This window comes from Apium graveolens, chromosome 9, assembly GCF_009905375.1.
Source record: "Apium graveolens cultivar Ventura chromosome 9, ASM990537v1, whole genome shotgun sequence".
Taxonomy (NCBI): domain Eukaryota; kingdom Viridiplantae; phylum Streptophyta; class Magnoliopsida; order Apiales; family Apiaceae; genus Apium; species Apium graveolens.
The window spans coordinates 74892119-74919062 of record NC_133655.1 but is presented as its reverse complement, the minus strand read 5'-3'; the positions used below and the strand labels follow the sequence as shown (position 1 = coordinate 74919062).

At 34.5% G+C, this 26944-nt stretch overlaps 6 protein-coding genes across 9 annotated transcripts in view; 4 read left to right on the top strand and 2 right to left on the bottom strand.

Moving 5' to 3' along the window:
• The first annotated feature begins 1242 nt into the window (after positions 1–1242).
• Positions 1243–2537, top strand: LOC141685333 (uncharacterized). Its single transcript, XM_074490442.1, has 3 exons — positions 1243–1276; positions 1406–2205; positions 2316–2537. Exons 1-3 carry the CDS (start codon positions 1243–1245, stop codon positions 2535–2537), a joined length of 1056 nt encoding a protein of 351 aa, XP_074346543.1.
• Positions 2538–2558: 21 nt separating this feature from the next.
• LOC141685332 (uncharacterized) lies at positions 2559–4357 on the top strand. Its single transcript, XM_074490441.1, has 3 exons — positions 2559–2673; positions 3189–3331; positions 3572–4357. The coding sequence occupies exons 1-3, from the start codon at positions 2559–2561 to the stop codon at positions 4355–4357; spliced, it is 1044 nt and encodes a 347-aa protein (XP_074346542.1).
• A 188-nt stretch (positions 4358–4545) lies between these two features.
• LOC141685331 (uncharacterized) lies at positions 4546–5160 on the top strand. The gene has a single exon (XM_074490440.1). The coding sequence runs from the start codon at positions 4546–4548 to the stop codon at positions 5158–5160; it is 615 nt and encodes a 204-aa protein (XP_074346541.1).
• A 5785-nt stretch (positions 5161–10945) lies between these two features.
• Positions 10946–16273, bottom strand: LOC141685330 (uncharacterized). Its single transcript, XM_074490439.1, has 3 exons — positions 15206–16273; positions 14802–15100; positions 10946–11273 (listed from the first exon to the last, which is right to left on the bottom strand). Exons 1-3 carry the CDS (start codon positions 16271–16273, stop codon positions 10946–10948), a joined length of 1695 nt encoding a protein of 564 aa, XP_074346540.1.
• Positions 16274–17935: 1662 nt separating this feature from the next.
• LOC141685329 (serine/threonine-protein phosphatase 7 long form homolog) lies at positions 17936–20540 on the bottom strand. The gene is made up of 4 exons (XM_074490438.1): positions 20526–20540; positions 19547–20403; positions 18147–18633; positions 17936–18007 (listed from the first exon to the last, which is right to left on the bottom strand). Exons 1-4 carry the CDS (start codon positions 20538–20540, stop codon positions 17936–17938), a joined length of 1431 nt encoding a protein of 476 aa, XP_074346539.1.
• Positions 20541–21982: 1442 nt separating this feature from the next.
• Positions 21983–26944, top strand: part of LOC141684183 (DNA-directed RNA polymerase III subunit 2-like) — a 47055-nt gene continuing 42093 nt past the window's right edge. For 2 of the 4 annotated variants that reach the window (XM_074489020.1, XM_074489019.1), the window contains exons 1-2: positions 21983–22106; positions 25794–25875. In XM_074489020.1, the coding sequence (XP_074345121.1) occupies positions 22081–22106; positions 25794–25875 (108 nt within the window). In that variant the 5' untranslated portion in view covers positions 21983–22080. Of the gene's footprint in view, positions 22107–24652; positions 25704–25793; positions 25876–26944 lie in introns of those variants that run through there. The other 2 variants (XM_074489021.1, XM_074489022.1) reach the window with 2 other exon arrangements.

The following is a 26944-nucleotide window of genomic DNA, read 5'->3' as shown; positions in this document are numbered from 1 at the left end:
TAATTTTATCATTCACTCATTCTTTTTGCTTAGTATTGCCGAAATTTTAGAGTATTATTTGGTATTTTGATACGTAGATTTAATGGCGACGCCTATGGGTAATCCGGAAGAGATGTATTCTAAGATGATGTTGGAGGAGGAGGAAACAGGGGGTGGTCATAGGAGCGGAGGGGATTCAGACTGTAAACACATATGTATTGATAGGGAAATTCATCACGGATAAGACTATAAATTTTCAGGCCATGCAGAATGTACTAGCATCTTAATGGAGGCCTAAAGAAGGGATTGAAATACATGATTTGGGCGAGCAGAGGTATTCATTTACATTTTTTCATGTGCTGGATCTGAAGAAAGTCTTAGACGGGGGACCTTGGACATTTGAGCAAAACTTACTGGTCTACAAAAAATTGGATATAAATGAAGATCCACACTCATTAAGTCTGAATAAAGTAGATATATGGGTTCAACTGTATGACTTGCCCATTAGAATGAACTTAGAAAGGGTATTGTAAAGCATTGGAAATTATATAGGGTCATTTTGCAAGGTTGATCCAAATAACAATTCTGGTGCACTGAGAATGTATGTACGAGTTAGAGTTACAATGGACATTAACAAGCCATTGAAAAGACGGATAAAGATTAAGAGAGGGGGTGATTGGAGCTGGGTGAATTTAAGTATGAGAAACTGAGCACTTTTTGTTTTGTTTATGGATTATTAGGGCATGCAGAACGAGACTGTGCGGTAACATATGCAAATCTAGACAAAGTCATTGAAAAGGCTTACGGGACATGGCTAAGAGCACCTATGAGAAATACGAGGAATCAAAATATTGGAGCTTGTTGGTTGAGGAACGGAGTTGCCGGAGAATAGTCATGGACAACAAGTAGTGGCACATCGTATAGTTCAGGGGAGAGTCATAGTGGTGAAACGGTGACAACGCATTTCATGAAGGTTGATGGGCTGATAGGAGAGATTTCGGGAGTTGATGGGGGTATTCGTTATGTGTCGCGAGATTTGGGGAACAAATCAAATGAGAGTGAAGCGATAAACATGGATGAGATGACGCAAAGCGGGAATAAGTTTGAAAATTAAATTATTATCTTGGACCCAAAAAGGAAACGAATCGAGAAGAAAACGGACATCAAAGAAAATGGGCCTGTAAAATAGTCAGCTATGGAGATAAGAAATGGGCCCAAAAATGAGCAAAAGGTGGGACCTGTGATGCAGGCCCACCTAGACAAATGAGTATCTTGGCGTGGAATTGTCGTGGGCTGGGTAACCCACGAGCAATTTAATTTATTAAGAAAATTTCACACGAAATAAAACCTAATGTTATTTTTCTATCAGACACCTTGTCTAATAAAAATAAAATAAAGGAGTTGTGTAAAACTCTTCATTTTGCAGAGTATTGGGCAGTGGAGGCACGAGGGCGTAGTGGTGGTTTAGTATTGATATGGAAAACGGAAGGGGGATGTAAGGTAAAGGATAGTGACACTCATTATATTGATTTTGAGGTGGAGAATGACCAAGTTGAGCGTTGGCGATATACTGGTTTTTACGGGTGTCCCAAAAGGAGTCGAAGGAGATTTTCCTGGGAGTTTTTACGGGGTCTAGCTGAAAATTCAACGTTGTCATGGTGTGTTTTGGGTGATTTTAACGACATGATGATGGCAGAGGATAAGCGAGGTGGGTGTGCACAGCTATTTGGCTTGTTAACGGGTTTTTCAGAAATGATAAATGAATGTGGTTTGCTGGACATAGGTTTCACGGGTGAAAAATATACTTGGGAGAAGTATAGAGGTCAGGCAAACTGGGTGCAGGAGAGAATGGACAGGGCATTTACAAATCAGTTGTGGTGTGACTTATTCCCTCAGACGGGATTAAAAGTGTTGGATGTCTCGACATCTGACCATTTACCGATATATATTCAGCTACACAGACAAGTGTATGTGCCAAAGAAGCATAGATTTAAATTTGAAAATTTATGGTTGAAAGAGGATGTGTGTAGGCGAATTATTGTCAACGGGTGGGAAGAAGCGGGTAATACAGAAATCTTGGAAAAGATTGAATATTATGGGTTGAAACTTCAAGAGTGGGGGGGAGGTATAAGCAAGGAGTATAATGAGAAAATGAAGTTATGTAAAACTAAGTTACGTAATATGAGATCCAGAAGAGATGCTTATGGAATCAAGGTGTATAAGAAGGTCAGATGGGAGTTCCTGCAGCTGTTAGAAAAGCAAGAAGTCTATTGGAAATGGCGTGCTAAAGAGTTTTGGCTAAAGGATGGCGATCAAAACACACGTTTTTTCCACAGATATGCTTCACAGAGGAAAAAATGAATTCAGTGAAGAAAATACAGAATAGTGATGGGGTATGGTGTGAAAAAAATGAAGAAATCCAGAATGTTATCGAGAGTTATTTCTCAAATTTGTTCACAGCAGCAACATTGGATGGTCGATTGTCAGAACATGAAGAAGTCAAGAAGTTAACTGAGCAACACAAACTAGGCATGCTTCCAATTATTACCGAGGAATAGGTGAAATCAGCGGTATTCTCTATGCATCCTGAGAAAGCTCCGGGGATAGATGTGTTTAATCCCACATTTTACCAATCATTTTGGGATGTGGTTAAGGGTGATGTGATTCAGTTCTGCCGAAGGTTCATGTACACGGGTGAGTTACCAAATAGGGTGAACAAGACACTAGTTTGTCTCATACCGAAGATCAAAACACCTCAAACAATGGCAGACTTACGTCCAATATCTTTATGTAATGTTCTTATGAGAATACTATCAAAGGTGTTGTCTAACAGCTTGAAGCCATGTTTTGGTTTTATTATTTCATATAAACATAGTGCATTTATTGAGGGTTGGTTGTTAAATGATAACGCACTTATGGCATTCGACGTAAACCATTATATGAGGAGGAAAAATCAAGGTAATAAGGGTGTAGCTGGTTTCAAAATAGACATCTCGAAGGCTTATGATCGATTAGAATGGGGATTCATTATAAACATGATGCATAAGTTTGGGTTCCAGCAAGTTTGGATTGATCGAGTAATAAAGATAGTTACTTCGGTATCATATAGTTTCACTCAAAATGGCCAAGAGTTTGGTAATGTTGTTCTGTCCCGTGGTCTGCGCCAGGGGATCCTATGTCCCCATATATTTATATATTATGCGCTGAAGGTCTAAGTGCAATGCTTCGACGAAATGAAAGTGTTGGTTTAGTACATGGATGCACGATTGCAAGAGAGGCACCCAAAATATCGCTTCTCTTATTTGCCGACAACTGTTATTTCTTCTTCAGAGCCGTGGAAGCAGAGGTCGTGGTAATGAAACGTATATTAAATAGATATGAAGAAATCTCGGGACAAGTCGTCAATTATAATAAATCTACTGTTGTTTTCTCTCCTAATACGAAGGAAGAAAATCGAGTGAAAGTATGTACTCAGCTGGGTGTGCGTGAAGTTGATAACCCGGGAAGTTATTTGGGAATGCCCATGATGGTGGAAAGAAGAAAGGTGGCCAAATTTAAGTTCTTATTGGACAAAGTCGACTAAAAGTTGCAGAACTGGGGAAACAAAGTCATTTCAAAAGCAGGGAAGATCACTCTTCTTAAAGCAGCGGTGCAAACTATTCCAAATTTCTGGATGAGTTTATTTTTAATTCCAAGAGAGATCGTTGATAGAATTGAAAGAAAGATGAATGCTTTTTGGTGGTGTAATATTGGAGATACAGGTGGAATAAAATGGTTGGCTTGGGATAGATTGTGTGAGGTGAAAGAGGAGGGGAGATTGGGGTTCAAGAAGTTATGTGAATTTAATGTGGCAATGCTTGCAAAACAAGCCTGGCGATTATTGAAAAATGTCAATCCTCTGGTAACTCAACTAATGAAGGCTCGGTATTATCCAAAGACAGATTTTTTGGATGCTTCTCTGGGGAACAATCCAAATCATGCCTGGCGTAGTATAGTCGAAGGAAAGGTTGTTGTAAATCAAGGCTGTAGGAGACATATAGGAGATGGGAAGGACACAAAGGTATGGCAGGTGGCTTGGTTACCAAATACGGACAATGGATATATGACAAGTATTATGTATCCGGAGCTTGCAGAAGTGACGGTGGATAGCCTGATGAAGGTAGAGGACCATACTTGGGACGCAGAGATTTTGGATGAGATGTGTAATGACAGAGACAAAAAGCTTATTTACCAAATACCAATTCCCATAAAAAATCAGACTCTTGGTTTTGGTTACCAGGTAACAGGGGTGAATTTACAGTACGCGGCTACTACAGATTGTTGTGGGGTAAATCATCTGGTCAAGAAAGGGAAGTGTGGGCAAGACTGTGGAAACTGAAATTGCCAGGTAAAGTTTCAAATTTCTTATGGCGAGTAACCAGAGGTGTATTACCAACAGCAGGTGCTCTGTGTAGTAAATATGTTGACATCTTACCAGCATGTCTGTGGTGTCATAATCATATAGAAGACGTAGCACATGTATTGTTCCAGTGTTCTTTTACACGAGAGGTATGGGAGAGTATAGGCATGCAAAATTTAGTGTTCGGTGGGAATGTGGAGACGGGAGAGGAGACTATCAAACGAGTTTTCCAGACAACTACTAAGGAGAAGAGTGTAATGTTTAGTTTGCTTTGCTGGGGACTATGGATGAGGAGAAATAAGTGGGTGTGGGAAAAGATAAACATGTCAGTTTTTGGGGTAAAACATATGGCTATCAATTTTCTGTCTACCTTGAACCGAGCTAATGCACGGGATACACAGCAGAAAAATAGGCAAATAGAGCAGGCTAAATCATGGAGTAGACCTTTGGATGGATGGGTTAAAGTGAATAACGATGCAGCCTGTAATCAAGAAAGGGAGTTTGTGGCTGTTGGGTGTGTGGTTCGGGATGCATCTGGTCATTTTCTACGAGCCATGAGTAACATAGTCAGAGGTGCTAGATCGCCAAGGGAAGTAGAAGCCTTAAGTATGCGAGAAGCTTTATCCTGGATAAAGGACCGGGGAAGTAGTAACTCTGTGTATGAATCAGACTCCAAGTTATTAATCGATGCAATGGATAAACAATCAGGGAGTTCTTTGTTTCATACAATCGTAGAGGATTGTAATGAGTTAGCTAAATATTATGAGAACGTGTTGTTTTAGTTCATACCACGATCTGTGAATAAGGTAGCCCATGAGATTGCTCGAGCTGCTTATTCTAGTAGAGGTCTAATGGAGTGGTTCATTACCATGCCAGATTTTATTTCATGTACTCTTATGATGGATGATTTTTAATAGAAGCAAGTACCTTTATTTCAAAAAAATAAATAAATATAAAATTGATGAGATTTAAACCATTAACCTTATTAGTATTTTTATAAATAATAATATAATATTTTGTTATTGCCGAGATTCAAACCTGAAATTTGAATAATGTATATATAATTATATAAATAAATGTTGTTGGTGGGGTTCGAATATAAGAACTTGATTTGTGTATATTCTTTAGTATTTGGAGGATCATTAATTAAGAAGATCAAGGATAATTAAATCAACCAAAAAATAGTTTACCAAATTATAAGCATCAATATAAGATGCATTTTTATGCTATATTTAATTAAAAATAAAATAAAAATTTAATGCAATCATGGTTACAGATTTCAAAAATCGGAACTATTCGACTGAGGTATCGATTTATGATTTATCAAGTAACTTTTAAAAAATCGGATAATTTATAGGTAATTTATCATGAATCGATTTTATTGTACAAATATTTTTGACCAATTTTTTAGCGATTTATAAAATCCATCGATTTCAATAAGTATGGGTGAAATATATCTATCTATGTATTGTATATGTTATGGAGCAACATGGTGTTTTATTCTAATTTAGAAAATTACCAATGTACCATTTATTCAATAGTCATATATGAAAAAAAATTGTTAGAAAAATGTTTTTGTTGAGAATTGAACTGATGACCTCAAGGTTAATAAAGGATATTTTAGTTCACATTTACAACCACAACATCACACTAGGCTCTTGTTACTACTTTAAAAATCATTATCTAAATCTACTAAAAACCTGGTCTCTATATCTTCTTTTTATATTGTTTTAAAATTAATTTCATGTTAAACTATATATGTAGTTCGAGCCGAGACAACTCGAACTCGACTCAATAAAATGGTGCTCGACTCGACTTGAACTTATTATCAAGTTCGAAAACATTTTGACCTCGATAAAAAAACTCGTGTCAAGTCAAGTTTTATTAAACTCGACATGACTCGAACTCGATTCTTTTTTAAAAAAAATAATAAATAGATTTATACATTTGTTAATTTATGTGTCATTACTAAACTATCTTATAAATTTTTTTTTATTATTTTTCATAAATTACTTTACGTTTATCATTTATTAGTGAAGTACTCAAAACCGGCTCAATAAAATGAGGTTCGATTCGGCTTGAACTCGATCGTATTTTCAGACTCGATAAAAAACTCGAGTCGAGCCGAACTTTTTTGAACTCGATTCTCGTCGAACACAAAAGATATGGTAAAGAAATGTTTTGTTGAGAATCGAACTCATGACCTCAAGGTTAGTAAAAGTATAAGAATAGTTTTTATTCACATATAAAACAACTACATCACATGAATTTTTATTTATCCTTTAAAATTTATTATCTACATCCAAGAAAAACTCAGTCTTTATATCTTTTAAAATTATTTTAAAATTAATTTCATCTAGAATTATCGGTTTAATTCAAACCGAGCCAACTAGATAAAATTATTTTCATATATAACAACATCAATAAATATTTTTAGGAAACAAACTAGATAAAAAAATGATTATAATAGTATTATAATATTGTTTTTGAAAATAAATTAAAAGACGCAATATTATTGCGATAGTATTTAACTATCAACGATTGACTCTTACATGTCATATTTATTGGTAATTATTTTTACATTAAACAAGTATGATATTTGAGATTTAATGTTGACTAATATTTTATAAGTAGTGCAACTACCTCAGATATTTGTGAAGATGATCTAATAAAGGTGTTCGAGACTAATAAATACGCCAAAAAATTTCGGAAAGTCTATGACATATATGACGTAATGTTTGATGAGAGTGTGCAAAATATATTACACATAAACAATATTTTTAAGATGAATGAAAGTTAACATAATTGATCATTATAACGAAATTTTAGTGTTGACCAAATAATCGACATGAGCTAAAAATGAGTTTATTAAGTAAATGCAATTTGTGGGGATGATAAACAGCATACCATGTTCACTTAATATGGATACAACTTTAAGGTTCAGTAGTAATCAAATTGCATATCATCATTACGTACTTGATTGAGCGTGAAACATGATTGATAATTGTAAAAAAATGTTAGCGTTGGCATGACAATGGGTAAAAATGAGTTTTTTGAGAATATACAATTTTCGGGGATCTTGAACAACATATTGGGGATTTTGATTCTCTTGATGCAATTAATTGTGTTTTACATACAGATTCGAGTCATCCTCAGTTTAACATTATCTATGATATATAGGAGATGCCAAAAAAAAACATGTCAACTTTCTTTACGGCATGTCGTGAGGGAAGCAAATCGATGTGCTGATTTTATTTTTCATATGGGATTTTTCCCCTGGAGTCTTCATTATTGAGCGTTCTCCAAGTCAATTAGACCCGTTACTAATTCAGAATGTAAACGGTTATTTTTGTAACCGAGATGTTTAAGCTACTTGTGCTAGATTGTTAGGCTTTTTTCCTCAAGATATTCCATTTCCATTATACTAAAAAAATGTATATCAACTTTCTGCAACTTTGACTATGAAATATTATTTGATAAATATTCAAAGTATTTAAACTGATGTTCAACTTAGTTTAATAAAAAATACAAATAAGTTATCAAACAAGTGACAAACTGTTTACAAATGTAAAATGATTGAATATTGAAAATAAGGAGTTTTCAAAAGCGCCCTCTTGCTACCCATATTCGAGGCGCCGTCTTAGCCTTCCCTGACCAGGATTGCTCGGTACTGGCACACACATTAAGAATTCAATTGTTGCTTCCCTGGGCTGAAGGCTTCGCCGATTGAGACTGCATATATACTCTATTATTGTAAGCGAAACATGATTTTGTTAAACAAATTTTAAACAAATATAATTTTATTAAAGAAATTAAATCACGTATCTAATATGACTACAAACTTTATGAATTATTATCCAACTTAATTTCTAATTACACTCAACTTCTTTTTTATCTTTTATGTAGGGAACCAAACACTTCCAAACTCATTTTAGTATTTCCAATTATAATATAAAAAAATAATTAATAAATCAAGAAAAAAATAAAAAATAATATTAAAAATAATACCAAATTATCCGCATATATCATTGCTATTCAAAACTCCCACTTTCCTATAGGCTATCTAACCCCACAACGAAGCGACCTATTGGCTGTAATAGGAGGACATTTAAAATATTAACTATCAAAATTTTGAATACTTCAATAATATGATACTACAAAATAATAAGTAAATATTTTAACTTAATTAATCTCAATAATATATAATTAGTTTTATTATATTTTATTAATATAAAAATAATAAAATTACAAATGTTATAATCGGTCCGTGCATAGCACAAGTTATAAGCTAGTAAAGTTAATATCCGAAATTTTCGTGTAATGATCAATTTTTATATAATGAAATTAAAAATAATATATGAACTCTCGTGAGTCGTGATCGTATGCCTAGTAACATTTTTCAATTGAACAAGGCAACATTTAGGACAAGTTTTTGTTTATATTTAGGGGAAATACATTTTTTTGTCACCCAACTTATCATGTTTTTGGGAACTTATAATTCAACTATTATTTTTTTCTTTTGCTCATTAATATTAGGTTCATATTTGTTTTTAGTCACTAACGTTAGGTTCAGATTTGATTATTAACATTATGTCAATTTTTTGTAGCATTATTAAAATATAGTGGTAGTCTGTAATATTTTAATGATTAGATATATATTTATATCTTTATATATAGTACTCCATATGTCCCCCAAGACGTTTACCTTGGTGATGAGAGTTTGACAAACATTTTAAGCCTCCTAAAAGATGTAGTTTCATGAATTGTTTTATTTTTTGTCTTCTGAATAATAATTTAACGTTTAAATTTTTATATACAAAAAAAATCTTAAAAATAAGTTATAAAACTATGTTTGTAAAAAAAATATCTTGTGAGAGTTGTTCGATTTAATAACAAATTCACATTATTACAATATTATTCTATTTTTGTGTTTATATATACTTGTTTCACAATTCTATTAAAGTGGATGTGTTTATAGTTTTGATTTTGGGTCGGTAAAAGTTGCATGAAAAAGTTGTGATTAGTGATTTTATTTGGTTTTTGAAAGTGTCATTTGGTAAAATATTGATATGTAATTTTTTTAATATTTTTAGTATTTTATGATCAGTTTGCTAATTTGATTATATAGAATTTTTTATTTTTTATTTATTTCCCAATAATTTTAGTACGGATTGGGATGCCTCTTTCTAATAATTTTGGTTTTGAGCTTAGTACCCCACCTAAAAAGTAAAATACATATATTAACTGATTTTATGCGTCTGTTTACAATGTATATACATCTGTTCTGATCAGATTTTTAAAATAATATGCGTCCTTTCTATAACATGCGTATATAATTGACATTATACGACTCCTCCATATGCATCTAACAAACTCAAACACATATAAACTTTCTTATAAGACACATATGTCACTTTTTTAGGGTGGTGGCTCTATATGTCACTTTGACATTGAAAATGGCCCAAATTGTTATTTTAGAAAAAGATGGCCCTATATGTCACCTCTTAACAGAACATCGTGTTCCGTTTTGCTTTTTTTTTTAAGGTAAAACGGAACTTCGTCTTCCGTTTTGGGGTTTTAAAAAAAATTTCTAAATACTATTAAAATACTGTCTATTTTTTAAATGACTGTAAAACGGATCACGAAATAATGTTTTATATTATTTAATTTCTAAAACGGCGCACGAAGAGGCGTTATCCTTTTGAACAAATAAACGGGTTTTAAAAAAACGTTTTACTTCATTTGTTTTTGATAGAGGCAAAACGTTTTATAAAGAAACGTTTTACTGCTTTGGTTTTAAAAGAGTTGAAACGGAAGACGAAGCACCATTTTGTTTATTTACACCAAAACGTGGTTTAATCTTCCGTTTTTGCTTCTTGAACTTCAGCAGCTTCTGCTTTTTTCAGCAGCTACTGGAAATTTTTAAAATTTTTACTAAAATACATAAAAAATATTATAAAAACTTGCTATTTCATGGAATTAAAACATATAATTAAATTGACAAAAAAAAAACACATGAATATATTATAATAAGTAATAAAAATCTTCAAATTCAATACAATTTTTTAAGAATCATTATTACTAAACAAATCACTAATACAACTAATTTTTTCCCCTTGGGTGCTTGAAAATCCATTGCATTTTGATACCTCGTCAACTTCCTTCTTCCTTTCTTTTTCTCAACATCTTTGTCATGTATCACGGTTGGGAAATTAATACCCGTCGGCCAACGAGAATCTCCTTTGCTCGGAATGGGTTCGAAAACACCATTGTAAACCATCGATGCATTGTCTAACCTATAGATTTCGTCAACCAACGATTCATGACTCAATTTCAAATGCGCGCAACATGCTATAACATGAGAACATGGAATACGATACGTTTGCCATTTCCCACAAGAACACAAGTACTCGGGAATCCTAACAGTATGCTTATTCCCCCCTTTTGGTCAACCTTTCTAGTGACTACTTCAAACAATAATGAATTTCGATCATAAACTTTAACACTATGACCCCTAGCACGTATAATAAACCAACTCAACCTCTTGCTTGCATGATTAGTAAACAATCAAACTTTAGATAATTCGGTTGCAATTTCCAAACGCCTTTCATCAAAATACTCAACCGTCTTCAAAAATAGTGCTCTAACCAATGAACTATTCGGGAGTTTTCTAGCATCAAGGATCGCGTTGTTCCAACTTTCCGCATGGTTGATGGTCATCATACCATAACGTTTCCCTCCATTATATGCTAAAGACCATTTACTTAATGGTTTATCCTCAAACCATTTTGTCGTCCTAGGCTCCACAATCAACAATTGCTCCCATAAAAATTCAAACTTCTTCTCTTGCACCTGAGAAGCCAACTCAACTAACCTATTTTTCAAACCCTTTCTCCTATGTGTAGTACAAAAATTTGCAGCCAAGTGTCTAATACAAAACCTATGATGGTCAAGGTGTGGCGCCCTCCAAACCCGGGTCAGAAGTTTGGGGTCCACACACATACCTTAATTATAACCTGCTTATAACAATAATAAAGATAACAATAAGATGCAGTGACCCTACTTACTAACTACCACGAACCGCAACAGTTTAAAGTATGCACACAAGCCAAACACATCTACTTATATTACAAACCGTTCAAATCCCAACCATTCAAACTCAAACTGAATATTAAACATTATTACAAACTTTTACAAACTTAATTTATTTCAAAAGAAGCCTACTAGCTCAGCTTTCTCAACCTTAATCCCTAGCTCTCGCGCTGTATTGGGGATCCTTGCTACCAACTGGTTCCTTTTTAACTGGAAAGAATATAAACAACATCGCACAAATGAGCTAACTAGCTCAGCAAGTCACAATGACAAAACTGAGAATAATGATCATCAAGTGAATATGGTTATGATATCAAGTGAACAGTGGATTATGATTTAGAATTGGACATTGTACTTTTATTTTAAAACCAAGGTTAGGCTGCTGATCAGTCACGCACTAACCCCGAGCAAAGCACACAACATTGCTCTAACTACTGGATCCAAGGCACACATTGGCCTAACTTGACCATTATATGGTCTGACCACGAATCTGGTCCAAAATTTTATAAAAACAATCCAATTCTAACATAATAATAAAATGAACAATAATAAACAATAACCAGAATCATTAACAACAGTGAGTGCTTAACAATGAAAGGATTTCAATCCTTGTACGGATCTACAAGGTAACTTCAAAGCTTGGATGTTGGGTAATGAAAGAATTGGATAACAAAGGAATCAACGTTTCAGGGTTTCAAAGATTTGGTCTTTCAAAGCATAAAATAGATTGGGTTGAGTATATAAGTAATTCAGTCCAGTGTCTAGTATTTATTTTGTATGTATTTGTAGAGTAGTATCGTAGATTTGTGGTTTGTGTTTGGGTATGCAATAATCAATGGCCTAGAAAGAATAAGGTTTACGGCTCAAGAACAATAACTGGAATCAGGGTGTGGGTTTTAGTGCTTTAAAGCACTTGCAATATCAACAAGACTATCAAGTACTACAATATCTCGAGAAAGTTCAGAGCACTTGCCTGGTATTAGCTTATTACACTGCACTCGCTTCCAATCTCAACCGTCTTACTTCTCAACTACCTATTTCCCTTTCCTACGTCTTGCCTCTTCTGCTCACATATCATAAGCATCTATCAATATTCAACTCATATGATTCTATTTAACATATACTTCTATCTACCCTTCATTTTATCCAAATCCGATTAACGGATTGAAAGTTACGCGATAAACAGTAAACATCGAATATATATAGACCGACAGTCAACCAACATGTCACATATATCACATAATACGTCACATAATCAATGACATATCATTTATAAAGACATTTCGGGTCATAAAAAGGTTTTCTAGTATTTAAAACGATTTTTAAAATATTTTTCGGAATTAAAACGGGCCGTTAAATCAATTTCGGGATAATAAACAGGGTTCGGTTGGCCAATTCTGGCTCCGAAACAATTTTATAATAATTATCGAGGCTTGGAAATAATTTAGAATAATATTTTAAAGCTCGAATTTATTTTTCAAAATTTTTAAATCACTTTTAAATAATTAAATCTAATTAAATAATTAACTAAAATCAATTAATAATTAATTAAATCAATTAATCAATTAATTTTCAAATTAACTGACCAATTAATCAATTAAAAATTAACTGGAATTAATTAACTAATTAATTCAGATTTATTTTTGAATTAAAAATAATTTTCGGAATTAAAATAATAATTTTTAGAATTTTCAGAAATTAAAAATGAATTTTTATAATAAAAATAAATAGGAAATATGATTTTTTAAACATTTTTAAAACAAGAATCCTAAATTTGCAAAGTCTGGAAACTTCAGGGACCTAACTGTATCGTTTTTAAAACTACAAGGGCCTGTTTGCAATTTTGCCAGCCCCGCCGTCGACCTCGCTGGAGTGTGGCCGGAGAACATGATTCCGACCACCTTAGGCCACCAAACTGTCCAGATGACAACTACACTTCACCAGGAACATATTTATGGAAACAAATCATTCTAATCATTCTTGTTCTGGCCGGAAATTGGCCAAGAACATCGCCGGTTTCCGGCGAACATCGGAAAACTTCAAAATACAACTCCCTTCGATTCACTAATCCTCTATTAACGAGCTATATACCAATCGATTGCAAATTTCATAAGGAACACAACCCACTATAAATCAACAGCTAATAACCCCTAAATCAAAAACCCCCAAATTTCAATTGAAAACATTCATACGGGTTATAAACCCTAATTTTAAATTCGAAAATCAAACTCAAATTTGAACATGTTATTGAACTCCAAATCAGACGTATAATATATCAAAATCATCAGGAAAACAAGCTCTACAACATGCAATCATCAAATCATACAAACAATCATCCGAACAAAAATTCATATTTTTAATCAAAATAATTCGAAAATTAATAAAAATATATAAAATTAACCTTTGATTCTGCAGTAAAACAGGTAATGGAATCTGATAGATCTCTTCAAGACCTTCAAATCTGGTACTCGAGCTTTTCAAACAAAGATCAATAACACCTTCAAAAGTTGGTTTGATTCTTGGAACAGTTTATGAATATATGATTTTTCTCTGTAAAATTATATAATTATCTGTCTGCAAATGATTTTGATACGAAATAAAATACGGTAAAAGGCTATTTATAATTACAGAAAATTAGTATCCTGTTGGATCATTCCGGATATAAAATGGTACATTTATTTATAAAAACTGATCCAAACGGTATCGGTTTTCGGGATAATTATCCAAACCAGTACAATTTGTACTGCGGTCTTGGTCTCAGCGCCTGGTTACACGTACTACAAGGTGATAATTGGGATAGTTTAATAAAAAACTTCCGTTTATTGAAAATACGGGTTTTATTGATTTACCGAAACAAATATTGTATCAAAAATGTTGCGTCGGGACCCGCGTAGAACAAACCGTACGCCGGATCGAAAAAGTCGAAATATGGAATATGCTCGGAATATACAATTAGGTTAAGAAGGAGTTCTCGGAAGAGTTTTGGGTTCCAAAAACGTAACAACAGATGATTTCGATTGGTTCCCGTTTCTATAAAATAGATTTTAAATGCTCGGAAAAAGATTTTATAAATTTCATATGATTCTTATAAATCCATAAATCAACATAAAAATAATTTGGAAGATATGACAATTATCTATATTTTATTTTGGACATATAAAAATTAAAATACTTAATTAATATTATTTTTAAATATCCAAACACAGATAACACTTAACAATTAATTCACAGAATAGATACTGAACACAGATAATAATTATTTAATAGCAAAAATAATTACACGATATATCCCGGATATTACACAAGGGGCTCGCACCATTCTATATGTTACATAGCAGCAATAATACCAGCATGTCTATCAACAATAACACAAATCCCATGTCTCCTACCTGCCACAAACCTCCTCAATCTATCCATAAACCACCCCCAACTAGAAACATTCTCGTATTCGACAATAACAAATGCAAGTGGAAGAATATGACTAAACCCATCCACTGCCACAACACTCAATAGTACACCCGAATATGGACCGTATATGTGAGTCCCATCTATATGTATGACAGGCATACAATGCTCAAATCCATCAATGCATCGTTTGAAAGCCCAGAAGAGTCTCTTGAATGTCACTTCCTGTTCCAAATAAGACATAATATACTCGTTAACTACAAAAACATTACATAAATATGGAAAATCATTTAAAAATCTATGCGATACTAGTATAAAGGGATAGAATACCTTTAAGCTCCCACGATCTTCCATCTCATCCTCCTTAAAAAACCAATCAACCTTGGTTCTCACATTAAAACATTGAAACGCTTCCATCAAAAAAGGGAGATCATCATATGAACCTTCCCAAGAACCATGTTCCTTATTCATTGCTAGCTTTTTCGCATCTCTAATCTTCTTTCTTCCCGATTGGTAACCAAAAATACTTTTCACCGTGGCCATCAACACTTTTTCCTTAAATATGGGATCGACAACGATTTGATCCTTAACTAGTTCAAGAATATCATGAGATGTCATATTAGGATGGTCTTGAGTAATTGTGGTGCGCAAACATGTGTGTGGTCCCAAAGTTTCCATAATTTGAAATTTTACAAGTGTTTTTCGCAACCTAGCTTTTAAACTCCAGTCACAACCACTATCCTTATTCTTACAAACAACAATCCAATACACATCACTTGATCTAACCACCTTAATCTCTTGATGATTCCAGATATGAAAATCTCTAACCGTATGCATCAACACTTTTTTTGAGTCGAATATCATCCCCTCCCTCAACTCAATTGGCTCCAATGTCTCCTCTCGTGTAATCAAAGTCGAATCAACAACATCGTAAGCATCCAAACTTCTACTACTAACCGTATCACCACCAACATACATACTACTAGTAGTTTGACAATCAAAACCCCTACTACCACTCATCTCGAAAACTCTCGAACTAGTTTCCACAACTCTCGTACTTGTTTCAATCAATGGACAAGTTGAATTTTTTTGTAAATAAATTTCAACAAAGAAAGGAGGTCCATTCGAAACAATAATTCCAAACATCATCTCAACATCATCATCATCATCAACCGGAATAATACCAAATTTCATATCATTGAAATTTTTCCATCGATAACACAACTTAAAATCATACAAACTCCTATCAATTTTTAATTTCAAAAACAATACGTCGCGCAAATTATTAAAATTCATACTAGAATCGAGTCTTACTTGCTTAAAAACCGGTTTATCATATACGTAACCCTCTAATTGAGTTTGTCGTATATTACCATCGGTATAAATACACGCAATCATCGTCACTGATTATGCTCCAGATTCCGAACCCGAAGCCATTAATAAATCTTTAAGAATTTTATTAAATATATATATAATTTTATCTTGACATTCGAATTTTAGGTTTGCAAAGTAAGAAGCAGAAGACACTTGTGTTTGCAAAGTGAGAGACACAGCAAACAGTTATGTGCGTCTGTTATATTTGCAATAATAATGCAAAACGGAACTTCGTCCCCCGTTAAGCTATTTTTTTTTAAACAAGTAAAACGGCACACGATGAGCCGTTAGAGGTTGTTTTTAAAAACTGTCAAAACGGAACACGAACTTCCGTTTTATATCTAAATCATGTAAACATATAAAACGGAGGACGATCAACCCTTTAGTTTTATTTTTTTTAAAAGAGGTAAAACGGAAGGCGAAGTTCCGTTTTGCCTTACATCTACCAAAACGTGGTTTTATCTGCTGTTTTCTTTCTTTTGTTTTATACTGTTCTGTTTAAAAAAATATGAAAGCCCTGTTTTGTTAAAATAAAATTGCTTAATAAAATATCTTAACTTCTTAACCAAATATATTACAAAATAAACTACAACACAATAATATAACACAATCAACACAATCAATATAGTAATATAACTACAATACAAACTACATTACGAAATACAGTAATATAACACAAATAGTGAAAATAAGCACAAGGAACTATATCATCTGCATTTTTCAATATCCGCATAGTAGCTATGATCCACAATCCAGTCCATCATCTGCATAAAAAATAAATTTTATAAATATACAGTATAAAATAGAAATTACATTTGACAAGTAACACACAATTCAACACTTAAATTTACAATTAAGATGCATACTAAACATACACAATTAAACACACACACTTAAGAACTTAAAGTTAAGCTTACCCTCATTTCTTCGCGCACTTCTGCCCATCTGTTCCACAGTTTGGAGGATTAGCAGTTCTCTTTGAACGCCGTTTACCCTGATAAGTGTAGAAATGACCATACTTCCCGGGCCGGTCTTGGGAACTCTGGTCCTGGGTACTCTGTGAAGAAGTGACATCCGTACCGGCATCAGGATCAGTAGGAGGTGAAGGTGTAACATGGAGACTGAATGATAAATGGAGAAATCCATACATACATGCTCAGTAGGCCTGTGAGAACGATGCAGAGGAGGAGGCTGCTCAGTGGAAGGGTCCTCGATACAAGGCTGCTCTGTGGAAGGGTCCTCGGTACGAGGCTGCTCGGGAGTAGGAGTCAAGCAAATATCAAAAGGAGGAACATATCCATACCTATCCGGAATCTGAGAATCATGCTGGAAGCGAGTAGATGATCTCGTTAAATGAACAGAAACAGTATGAACAACAGAATCACGTACAGGAGGATCCCGATCATCGCCAAGATCCGTAGCCATAGGATCAGTACGAGCATGAGTAGATGACTCGGGCACATCATGAGAATCAGAATGTAATGGAATACCATCATCTCCAAGCTCTATAGCAACAAGATCATCGTTAACCAAAACCCTAGCTCGCCTACCACCACCAGCTCGTCCACCGCCGCGTCTACCTCGACGGGCCGGTTGCTGCCTCTCCTCCAACTGCCTAGCTCTACGAACCTCCACAGGCATCTCATCAAAACCATATAATGTGTAGGCTCTGACAAAATCACAACACTAGTCAGCATAACGAGAAACATCAGGAAGAACATCCTGTGTCCGCTCATATATCTGCCTGAATATAAGATCCTGAATAAACAAACAAAGAAAAGACACACATGTTACAAGATTCTTGTATGGAATAAAGAAACTACTAAAGCATTTGTGATGAAACTAGGAAAGAAAAACAACTTATTCAATAAATTAAATGAACAATAAGAAAACTTACGATGCGATGATTAAATGCACCAACACGTGAAATGAATCTAACAGTCCTCTCCAAATACCAAGGATGGTACTCAGGCATTGAACTCTCGGTAACAATCGCATCTCCAACAAACAAATGATCTAAACGATACGCCCAGATAGATGTGCTAGCTGCATGTTTCTGAATCCATCTGATTTTGTCATTGCCCCTCAAGTTTGTACTATGCTCTGCCTCCGAGTAAACAACATCAACTGGTATAGTCCGCACGAGCCCAAACTGTCTAGCAACTCTATTAGGGCAGTGAAGCTCGACTATGAAAATACAAATCAAAGGCCCGTAGTAGCGCCAAATACACTCACCAGTGAAACAATATGCAGGAAGCTCAAAAATGACATCAACAGAGTATGGTTGCCATATAAACTGAGATGGTCCAAGCCCATCCAATAGTGTCCGAATAGCTGAAAGGGTACGGCCACCCGTGCTAGTGTAGGAATGACCATGAAGCCACCTATAATGACATTACTATAAACAGTCAGTTTCATATTTAAATTAAAAGTCCGTATCATATCAAGTTCATTTAAGCGCTTCTAAAACCCAATTTGGGGATTAATGAACCCTAAAACATTAAAAAGTGTTAAATTCTAATCTAACATGAAAATAAATTCTGGTTCCTAGGGTTTATGCTCCATGGTTTAGGGCCTAAAGACCCTAAACCACGAACCATAAACCCTAACCAGTTAAATATCATATCAACTACATTTAAACGCTAAATCATTCCATATTATATCAAGTTCATTTAAGCGCTTCTAAAATCCAATTTGGGGATTAATGAACCCTAAACCATTAAAAAGTGTTAAATTCTAATCTAACATGAAAATAAATTGTGGTTCCTAGGGTTTAGGGCGCCCTAAACCCTAGTAACAATTAGGGTTTATGCTCCATGGTTTAGGGCCTAAATGCCCTAAACCACGAACCATAAACCCTCACCGGTTAAATATCATATCAACTACATTTAAACGCTAAATCGTTCCATATCATATTAAATTCATTTAAGCGCTCTAAAACCCAATTTGGGGATTAATGAACCCTAAAACATTAAAAAGTGTTAAATTCTAATCTAACATGAAAATAAATTCTGGTTCCTAGGGTTTAAGGCCACCCTAGCAACAATTAGTGTTTATGCTCCATGGTTTACGGCCTAAACCACGAATCATAAACCCTAAGCCGTTAAATATCTTATTAAGCTCACGTAAACGCTTCTAAAACCCAATTTGGGGATTAATGAACCCTAATATATTAAAAATTGATAAATTCTAATCTAACATGCAAATAAAGTATAACCCTAAACCCTAACCGTTCCATTACATAGGAAGTTCTTTTAACGATTCTAAAACAGAAAGAAAATAATAAATGCTAAGTACCTCAGTCCACGTGGAGCTGCAACCTGACCCTCCCAGAAACGAGCATCAAACAAGATAGAAGAGGTGCGAATGGGAGCAAGAGTGGGCAATCTCTCCCACGCCCATAACTGCAACAATAACAGACAACCAGCTACCTCATCAACGTCCTTCTTACTTGTCTTGCATAACTCCCTATACAAATATGCAAGAACTGCAGCACCCCAAGCATAATCTCCGCATCTATCTAGATCACGAATGAAATGTAAAAACATGGGACGAAAGAGACCTCCCGAATGATCAGTGAAGAGTACACCACCAAATAGATGAACAAGATAACACAAGACCTGAAAGCGAATATCATCTGCTGATGCATCCTGCGGTAAACGTGCTGGAGCACATGAAGTAATAAAGGACAACCGAACTCTGGATCCATTCATGTCTCTCTTCGGATCGGGATCTCTACCAAAAAGCTCAGCAACATAAGAATGCCAACTCATATTAGGGCCAGGGGTGATATCAGAAATAACAGCATCACCATCAATAGGAAGCCCTAAAAGAACACCTACATCCTGTAGAGTAATAGTAACCTCTCCCATAGGCAAGTGAAAGGTATGAGTCTCTGGCCGCCATCTCTCAACAAGAGCTGATATTAGACTCCAATCCAGCTGTAAAGATGCCACTAGAGTAACGCTATAGAAACCAGTAGACTGAAGTAAAGGGACCATACGAAGATCTAGCGGTGGAAGATCATCTTCATTATTAGGGTTTTTTCGGCGACACTTCAACATATCACCACCACCTAACCTCCAAATATCTAAAGATGTATGTGTATGCTGAAGATGAAGAAGGCTAGGGTTAACAGGACCCAGATGCACATCCTGCAAACATATAGAAAAACTAGTTAAAAAAACAATTACAGTTGCTGCAAAAACAGAACTTAAGCAAAAAAACAATCACAATTTACTACTGAGATTGAGTTGTAGCAGCTGAAATGAAGTACCGGGAGGTACTCCATTTCAACTTAACAGAAAGTTCAATTCATCACTAGTAGTCTAGTACTATAACAATAGTTGTGATCAAGATTAAAAAAACGAATTATATAAGTTTCAGTCTTTGTTAGCCACTCTGAGAAATCTATAATTGTATATGGAGATAACTGGTAGCATAAATATCAGATCTTAAGGCACATCAAAAAACCAGAAAACATTTTCCAAACTGGTTGAAATATACACAGCCAGTACATCTCGCTTCTAAAGAATGGTAAGATGTACGCAAACTTTACCTCCACTCCATAGGAATAGAGATGCAATTTGCGTAAAGACACCCAATCTTTGACAATCCAGTCATTACATATGTTCGATAATCGATCCCCAAAAATACTGGACCCTTTTTCTAATGCCTAAGAAACAATTTTCCACTGTACAAGCATCCATTTCTATTTAATCTCAATAATATTCATATCACAGAAGCATCAAAAGTACATTTCTATCTAATGTCAATAATATTCATATCATAGAATCATCAAAAGTACATTTCTATATAAAACTTTTGATGTATATTATGCGAGTGAGCACATTGATGCCTCTACATTCATGCTAAAGTCTCCAGAGAGCGAAAAATATTGCAAAGCTTTGATTATCACATAAAAACAATAAACTAGACTATATAAACGCAAATCAGAGTATATTTATCATATAATATGGGTTAGTTTCACATTCTTGATAACTTGTAATGCACTAGACTATATAAACGCAAATCAAAGTATATTTATCATTGGGTAATTTCATCAAACAACATGGACGCAATTTTGAAAATTACCTCAATATTCATGATTGATGCAGTAAAGTAACTTAAATTCAAAGCTCTGCTTGCACTGAAGATCGCACTTCTCCCTCTCCAATCAACGACTTCAAAATTCACAAAAAATTCCCTAGACAAATAGACAATTTACAGCTCTGTCGTGTTTTGTTCGTGTAATGTATCTGTTTAATGTTTAACGGGTATTTTTTTTAAATATAAAAGAAGCAAAACAGGGAACGATGTCCCGTTTTTGTGTTTTTTAAAAACGGGAGTTTATGTACCGTAATGTTTAACTGATAGATTTTTTTTAAATATAAAAGAACAAAAACAGGGAACGATGTTCCGTTTTACTTTTTTTTAAAACGGAAGTTTGTGTTCCGTTATGAGATGACATATTGGGCCTTTTTTTCCAGGAAGTGACATTCTGGGCATTATTTATTCAAATAGTGACATTTTGGTCCTTTGTTCACTTTTTTATTGGTTATCACTATATTTTAATAATATATAGAAAATTGACAAAATACTAATAATCAAATCCGAACCTAATATTAATGACTAAAAAAAATCCAAATATAACATTAGGGAGTAAAACAAAAAACAAAAAAAAAATTATAGTTGAATGGTAATTTTATGATGAAACAATAATTTGGGTGACAGGGAAAATCCTTATATTTACCGTTCTTTTACCGTACAACTTCAATCTTTAAACCCATAAAACCCTTACGCTTCAGCCGCGCCTTCTATACACATACACCATGGTTGCCAACGAGAATCAACAAGAGTATGCTCTATTATCAATATTTATTTTTAATTTTTGAAATGATTATTGTTTAAATTAGGGTTTAAATGTTAATTTTATGCTGTTCATTATGTGCACAAATAGCTTCATACATATGTTTAATTATACAGATAATTATGTATGTGTGTGTTTATATATTTGTAAATGCAGTGCCAATGTATTTGATTTTGGTGCCTATGTACAGAATTGAAACACACAGAATCTATATTTTGATTGTGTGTGTGTGTGTGTGAAGTTTCTTTGTTGACGATATGTTTGGGGCTCCGTTGCTGTGTTGCGGAGTCGGAATTGAGTTTTTTTTGATATACTAGTGATTTTGGATTCTGTATTTGACAAATTCAGATGATTATATGTATATAAAGATATATATTTGTATTGTAGTATTCTTGTTTGCTATTTATCTGGCACTGTGTTCCTGTAATGTTGAGTCGGAATTGAAATTTTCTGATTAGCTAGTGTCATGATCTTGACAATATTTTTGGGTTTTTTGATTGAAGTTAAGCTAAGAACAAAGGAATAGAAATGCAGAGAAAATAAAAGATAAAATAAAGGTTCATTTCATTTCATTCGATACCCTAAAATGAAGAAGAAAGTACATTATATATGCATTAACACTCCTCTGGTGAATATATCATTGGGCCGAACTAAACTAATAACCCCATTCTAAATATTAGGCCCAACATTGTCACATAGGTCCAATCGTAACATACTCCACTCCTTCAAAATATCCTTGTCCTCAAGGATGTTTATAGCATCTTGTAATTTCTTCATAACTTTGACATATAGAGCCTTCAATTTTCTTTGGTTTCCTTGTACTTCAATTTCTGCCTGCAAACCACTAAGAATTGCCGCCTGAACAGTTGGACCATTAGTAAAGGCTTCTTCAGGATTAATAATCTTGCATAACTCATTCTCGTTTAAAAAGTCATGCAACAGTAGCTGGACTTTGGGAATTCTCAACGTCCTCGCACTTCCACTAATATCTTTCGTGTTCGTCCTCATAAACACTTATACAAAATGATTCACCATATTGTTATCAAAATCTTCACCTCCCAAATGAGTGTAACCGGCAATAATTTTCACCTCAAAAATACCCTCTTGAATTGTAAAAAGTGACACATCAAAAGTACCCTCGCCTAAATCAAACATTAGTACGTTCTTCTCGCCAACACTTGAAGCCTTCTTGTCAAGACCATAGGAAATAGTAGCTATAGTAGGCTTGTTAATAATTCGCAGTAAATTAAGGCCAGAAATAATATCCTTTCTTGCGAGCCTTTGCGAATCCTTGACATAATCTGGAACAGTAACAACATTCTTTACGATTGAGTCTAACGCCCCTGCAATCTCTTTCAACTCGATAAGAACCCTAGAAGAGATCTCTTCAGCATCAAAATGTTCCTCTAAATCATTTGGAAAGCTTTTGTAGAAAGCTGCATATTCCTTATTTATGATCTCCTCAGGCGTCCGCAACCAGATAGGCTTCTGCTTGTTAGTTAACCCCCATTCATGAGTGACCTCCTTGATTTTCTTCTTCCTAGGCTCGCTCTTTTCTTTCTCCTCCTCAACTTCTTCCACATCACCTTCCTTCTCTTGGTCTTCATCTTCTTCATCATCACCAATCTCCTTCTCATTTATCTTCTCAACCCAGAGATAAATGTGAAAATTAGTAAACTCCAGATGTTTCTTGATTAAGTCCTTGATACGTCTCACCTCAAGATACTCTATCTGATCTTCCTTGAAGCAACCAAGTTGTTTCCCATCTACACCTCTTGTGACTGTAAATGAAGCACCAGCTTGGGACTTCCAAGCATATTGTCCATCATCGTTGTGCCTAGTAGTCACAATGACTTTATCCGCGACAAGGTAAGCAGAGGAGAACCCTACACCAAATTGCCCAATCAACCTTACATCAACGCCAGCCTGCAATACTTTCATAAATTCCTTCACCTCTGAACAGTTTAATTGAACATTTAATTCAATACTTTTGTCGAGCAACTCCAAACCACCTGGGTTTATACTACTTTTACCTGGAACCTTACCATACTCGTTCTCGTGAATCTTATAACATTTTAGTTCACCAACTTTGTCCCAACACTGAAAGCACTTCTTAACATGAACCGTCCTCCTCCTAGTTACAACTAAATTCTGATGCAAATCACATATATATTTCTCGGGGAAATTATCATTAATCCCCCCTTGACAATTTGCTTGCGGTAAGTACTAATTCCATGTCTAATATCATGAGCCACTGATTTCCTCTGAAGCATATTTCCAAACAATTCACATCCTCTCGTGTTACAAGAACTGATTAACCAACCCAAATAAATTCATCTTCCAAGTGATCTTTTCATTACCAAAAAATTTGCATTTACATCGTTTTTAAATTTAACACCAAAATTTTCAAAAACTTTACCATATTCGTTCTCATGGAGCTTATAAACCACAACACTGTAATAATCTATTTTCAAAACATTCCAATAGAGTGTGGGAGAGTAAATAATTGGATTTGTACCTCGGGGAATCAACACTGGCGCTTTTCGGGAAAATACTCTCTTAGAGTAATCATCGAACACCTTGTGTGCTGGTATTGCAGGTAGTAATTTCACCATATTTGAGCCCGTTTGCTTCGACTGTTTCTGCAGGGTTCTCTTTTCACAATCTTCAATAATTTCCAACACATCATCCTTAACTAGTTTGGATACATCTGCTTCAACTTCTTTTCCTAATATAGCCTCATTGACTAGCTTTGATGATTTTTCATAGCTTTTCCCCATCTTCTCAAGAATTTGAATTATTCGAGTCATTTTATCCTCCATATTGATCCCAACATCACCAACAGGACAGGAATTTGACACTTCGCAAGTTGTAACAGTTTCTTCATCTTTAAGCAGGCTTATCTGCCTCTCCTCAATTAACACTCGCATTTGATTGATTTTGTCATCCAGTTGAGTGATTTTGCTATCCATTTGGTGTAGAAAACACTTGGTAGTATCAGAAATCAGCATCGAAGATGTGGTAACATAAGTTGTTTCGGGAGTAGTGTAGAAATAATACAGTGGTTCTGGTGGTGGTTGAATATGATGGTAAACATGAGGAGGTGTTGGGGCAGGTGTATACTGATATGTAGGGGTTGGAGGTGGTGTGTACAGAGGAGTTACAAGGGATGGGTACTGGTAGGAATGATAGAAATTAGGGTTAGGGTTTTGAATTGGGTACAAGGAATGTGCAGTGACACTAGCGGCGGTAGACATGTCCGAGAAACCACTAGCTCTGATACCATTTGTCATGATTTTGACACTTCTTTTAGGCTTTTTGTTAAAGTTAAACTAACAAACAAGAAGAAAACATGAAAGAAAACAATACTGGAAATTAAAGTAAAACTTAAACATTCATTCTCCTTGATAATCCCAAAATGAAGAATAAGGAACATTATATATGCGATACACAATATCACTCCTCTGGCTACTAAGTTATTGGGCCGGACCAAACATATAATCTAACACTATACTCGGCCCACATAATATCAAGCCCAACATTACCACCAAACTCAAGTCGTGACAGCTAGTAACTTAGTAGTTGGTACGCATAATTTCTAATTGTGAGATTTATATATACACGTACGAATTTTTATTAGCTAATGTGTTTGGAACTGTGTTTTGTGTGTTGTAGTGTTGGAATCGACAAGCAATTTCTTGCCGCTCCGGTGAAATCTGCTGTGGATAAGTTCCAGCTTCTTCCTGAGTTTCTAAAGGTAAAATTTAATGAATGTTGAGAGACGATGGATTGTGAGGGGAATTGTTATACTATTATTTTACCTGGTTAATAATGTTTCGTTTGATTTCGTCTCATTTTATTTGTCAAGCTGTTTAATCCAAATTTATTACATTGATTCATGTCCCTGAATCTGTAAAATGGAATTGTATGCTATTATACCATTGTGATCTAAGAAGCAAGGATATGGGTGCGGGGATGTGGGTGCGTAGTGCGGGGATACATTGATTCGGTAAATAAAATAATATGGGGATTCGGGTGCGGGGATACGGTACATATATTTATTATAAATATATTATGAAATCTATTTACAAAACTGATAGTTTTATGCAAATTGCATCAAATACATCATATAAGCATCTATAAAACGTGAATTTAAACTAAAATTACTTATATATGTAGTATAAATATTAAAAAATATGTATTATAGTTGAGAATTTTTGAGAATTTTGAATATCGGAGTATCCCCAAGAATCCGAGTATCCGATACGGGGGTGCGTGAAGATACGGGGATTCGTTGGGTGACCGAAGAATCCCTGCTTCCTTGATTGTGATTCTTAATGAGAATAATAGAAGGCTTCTTCATCTATGATAAAAGAAACTTTAAGTTCTATATTTTAGTATCTTGTCTGCTTGTAGCGTTCTTACTGATTTAAAGAGTATTTGGAGGATAATTGATTACAAATGAACAATGAAAAGCCTACTTGTTTTTTATTTCATGGTAAAAGAAACATGAAGTTCTGTTATAGAGTTTAAACTAATTAGAGGACGACAGAATACATTTAATTAATAGAACTATAATTATGTAAAGTTCTGTGTAGCTTCACGATTTTATGAAATTGTTAGGTTTCCTATTTTTTTCTCCAGTCCACACACACATATGCTAGAACATGAAAGTGAGAATTAGGTTAAGTGGTGAATGAGGTTATTAGGTGTTGAGATTAGCCATACCCCAGAACTAGGCATTTTTTGGAGTGCCACTTAGCAACATCATGATTTGTGATATGGTTTAAGTTGCAGATATCCAGATATGAAGTTGAATTATGGTT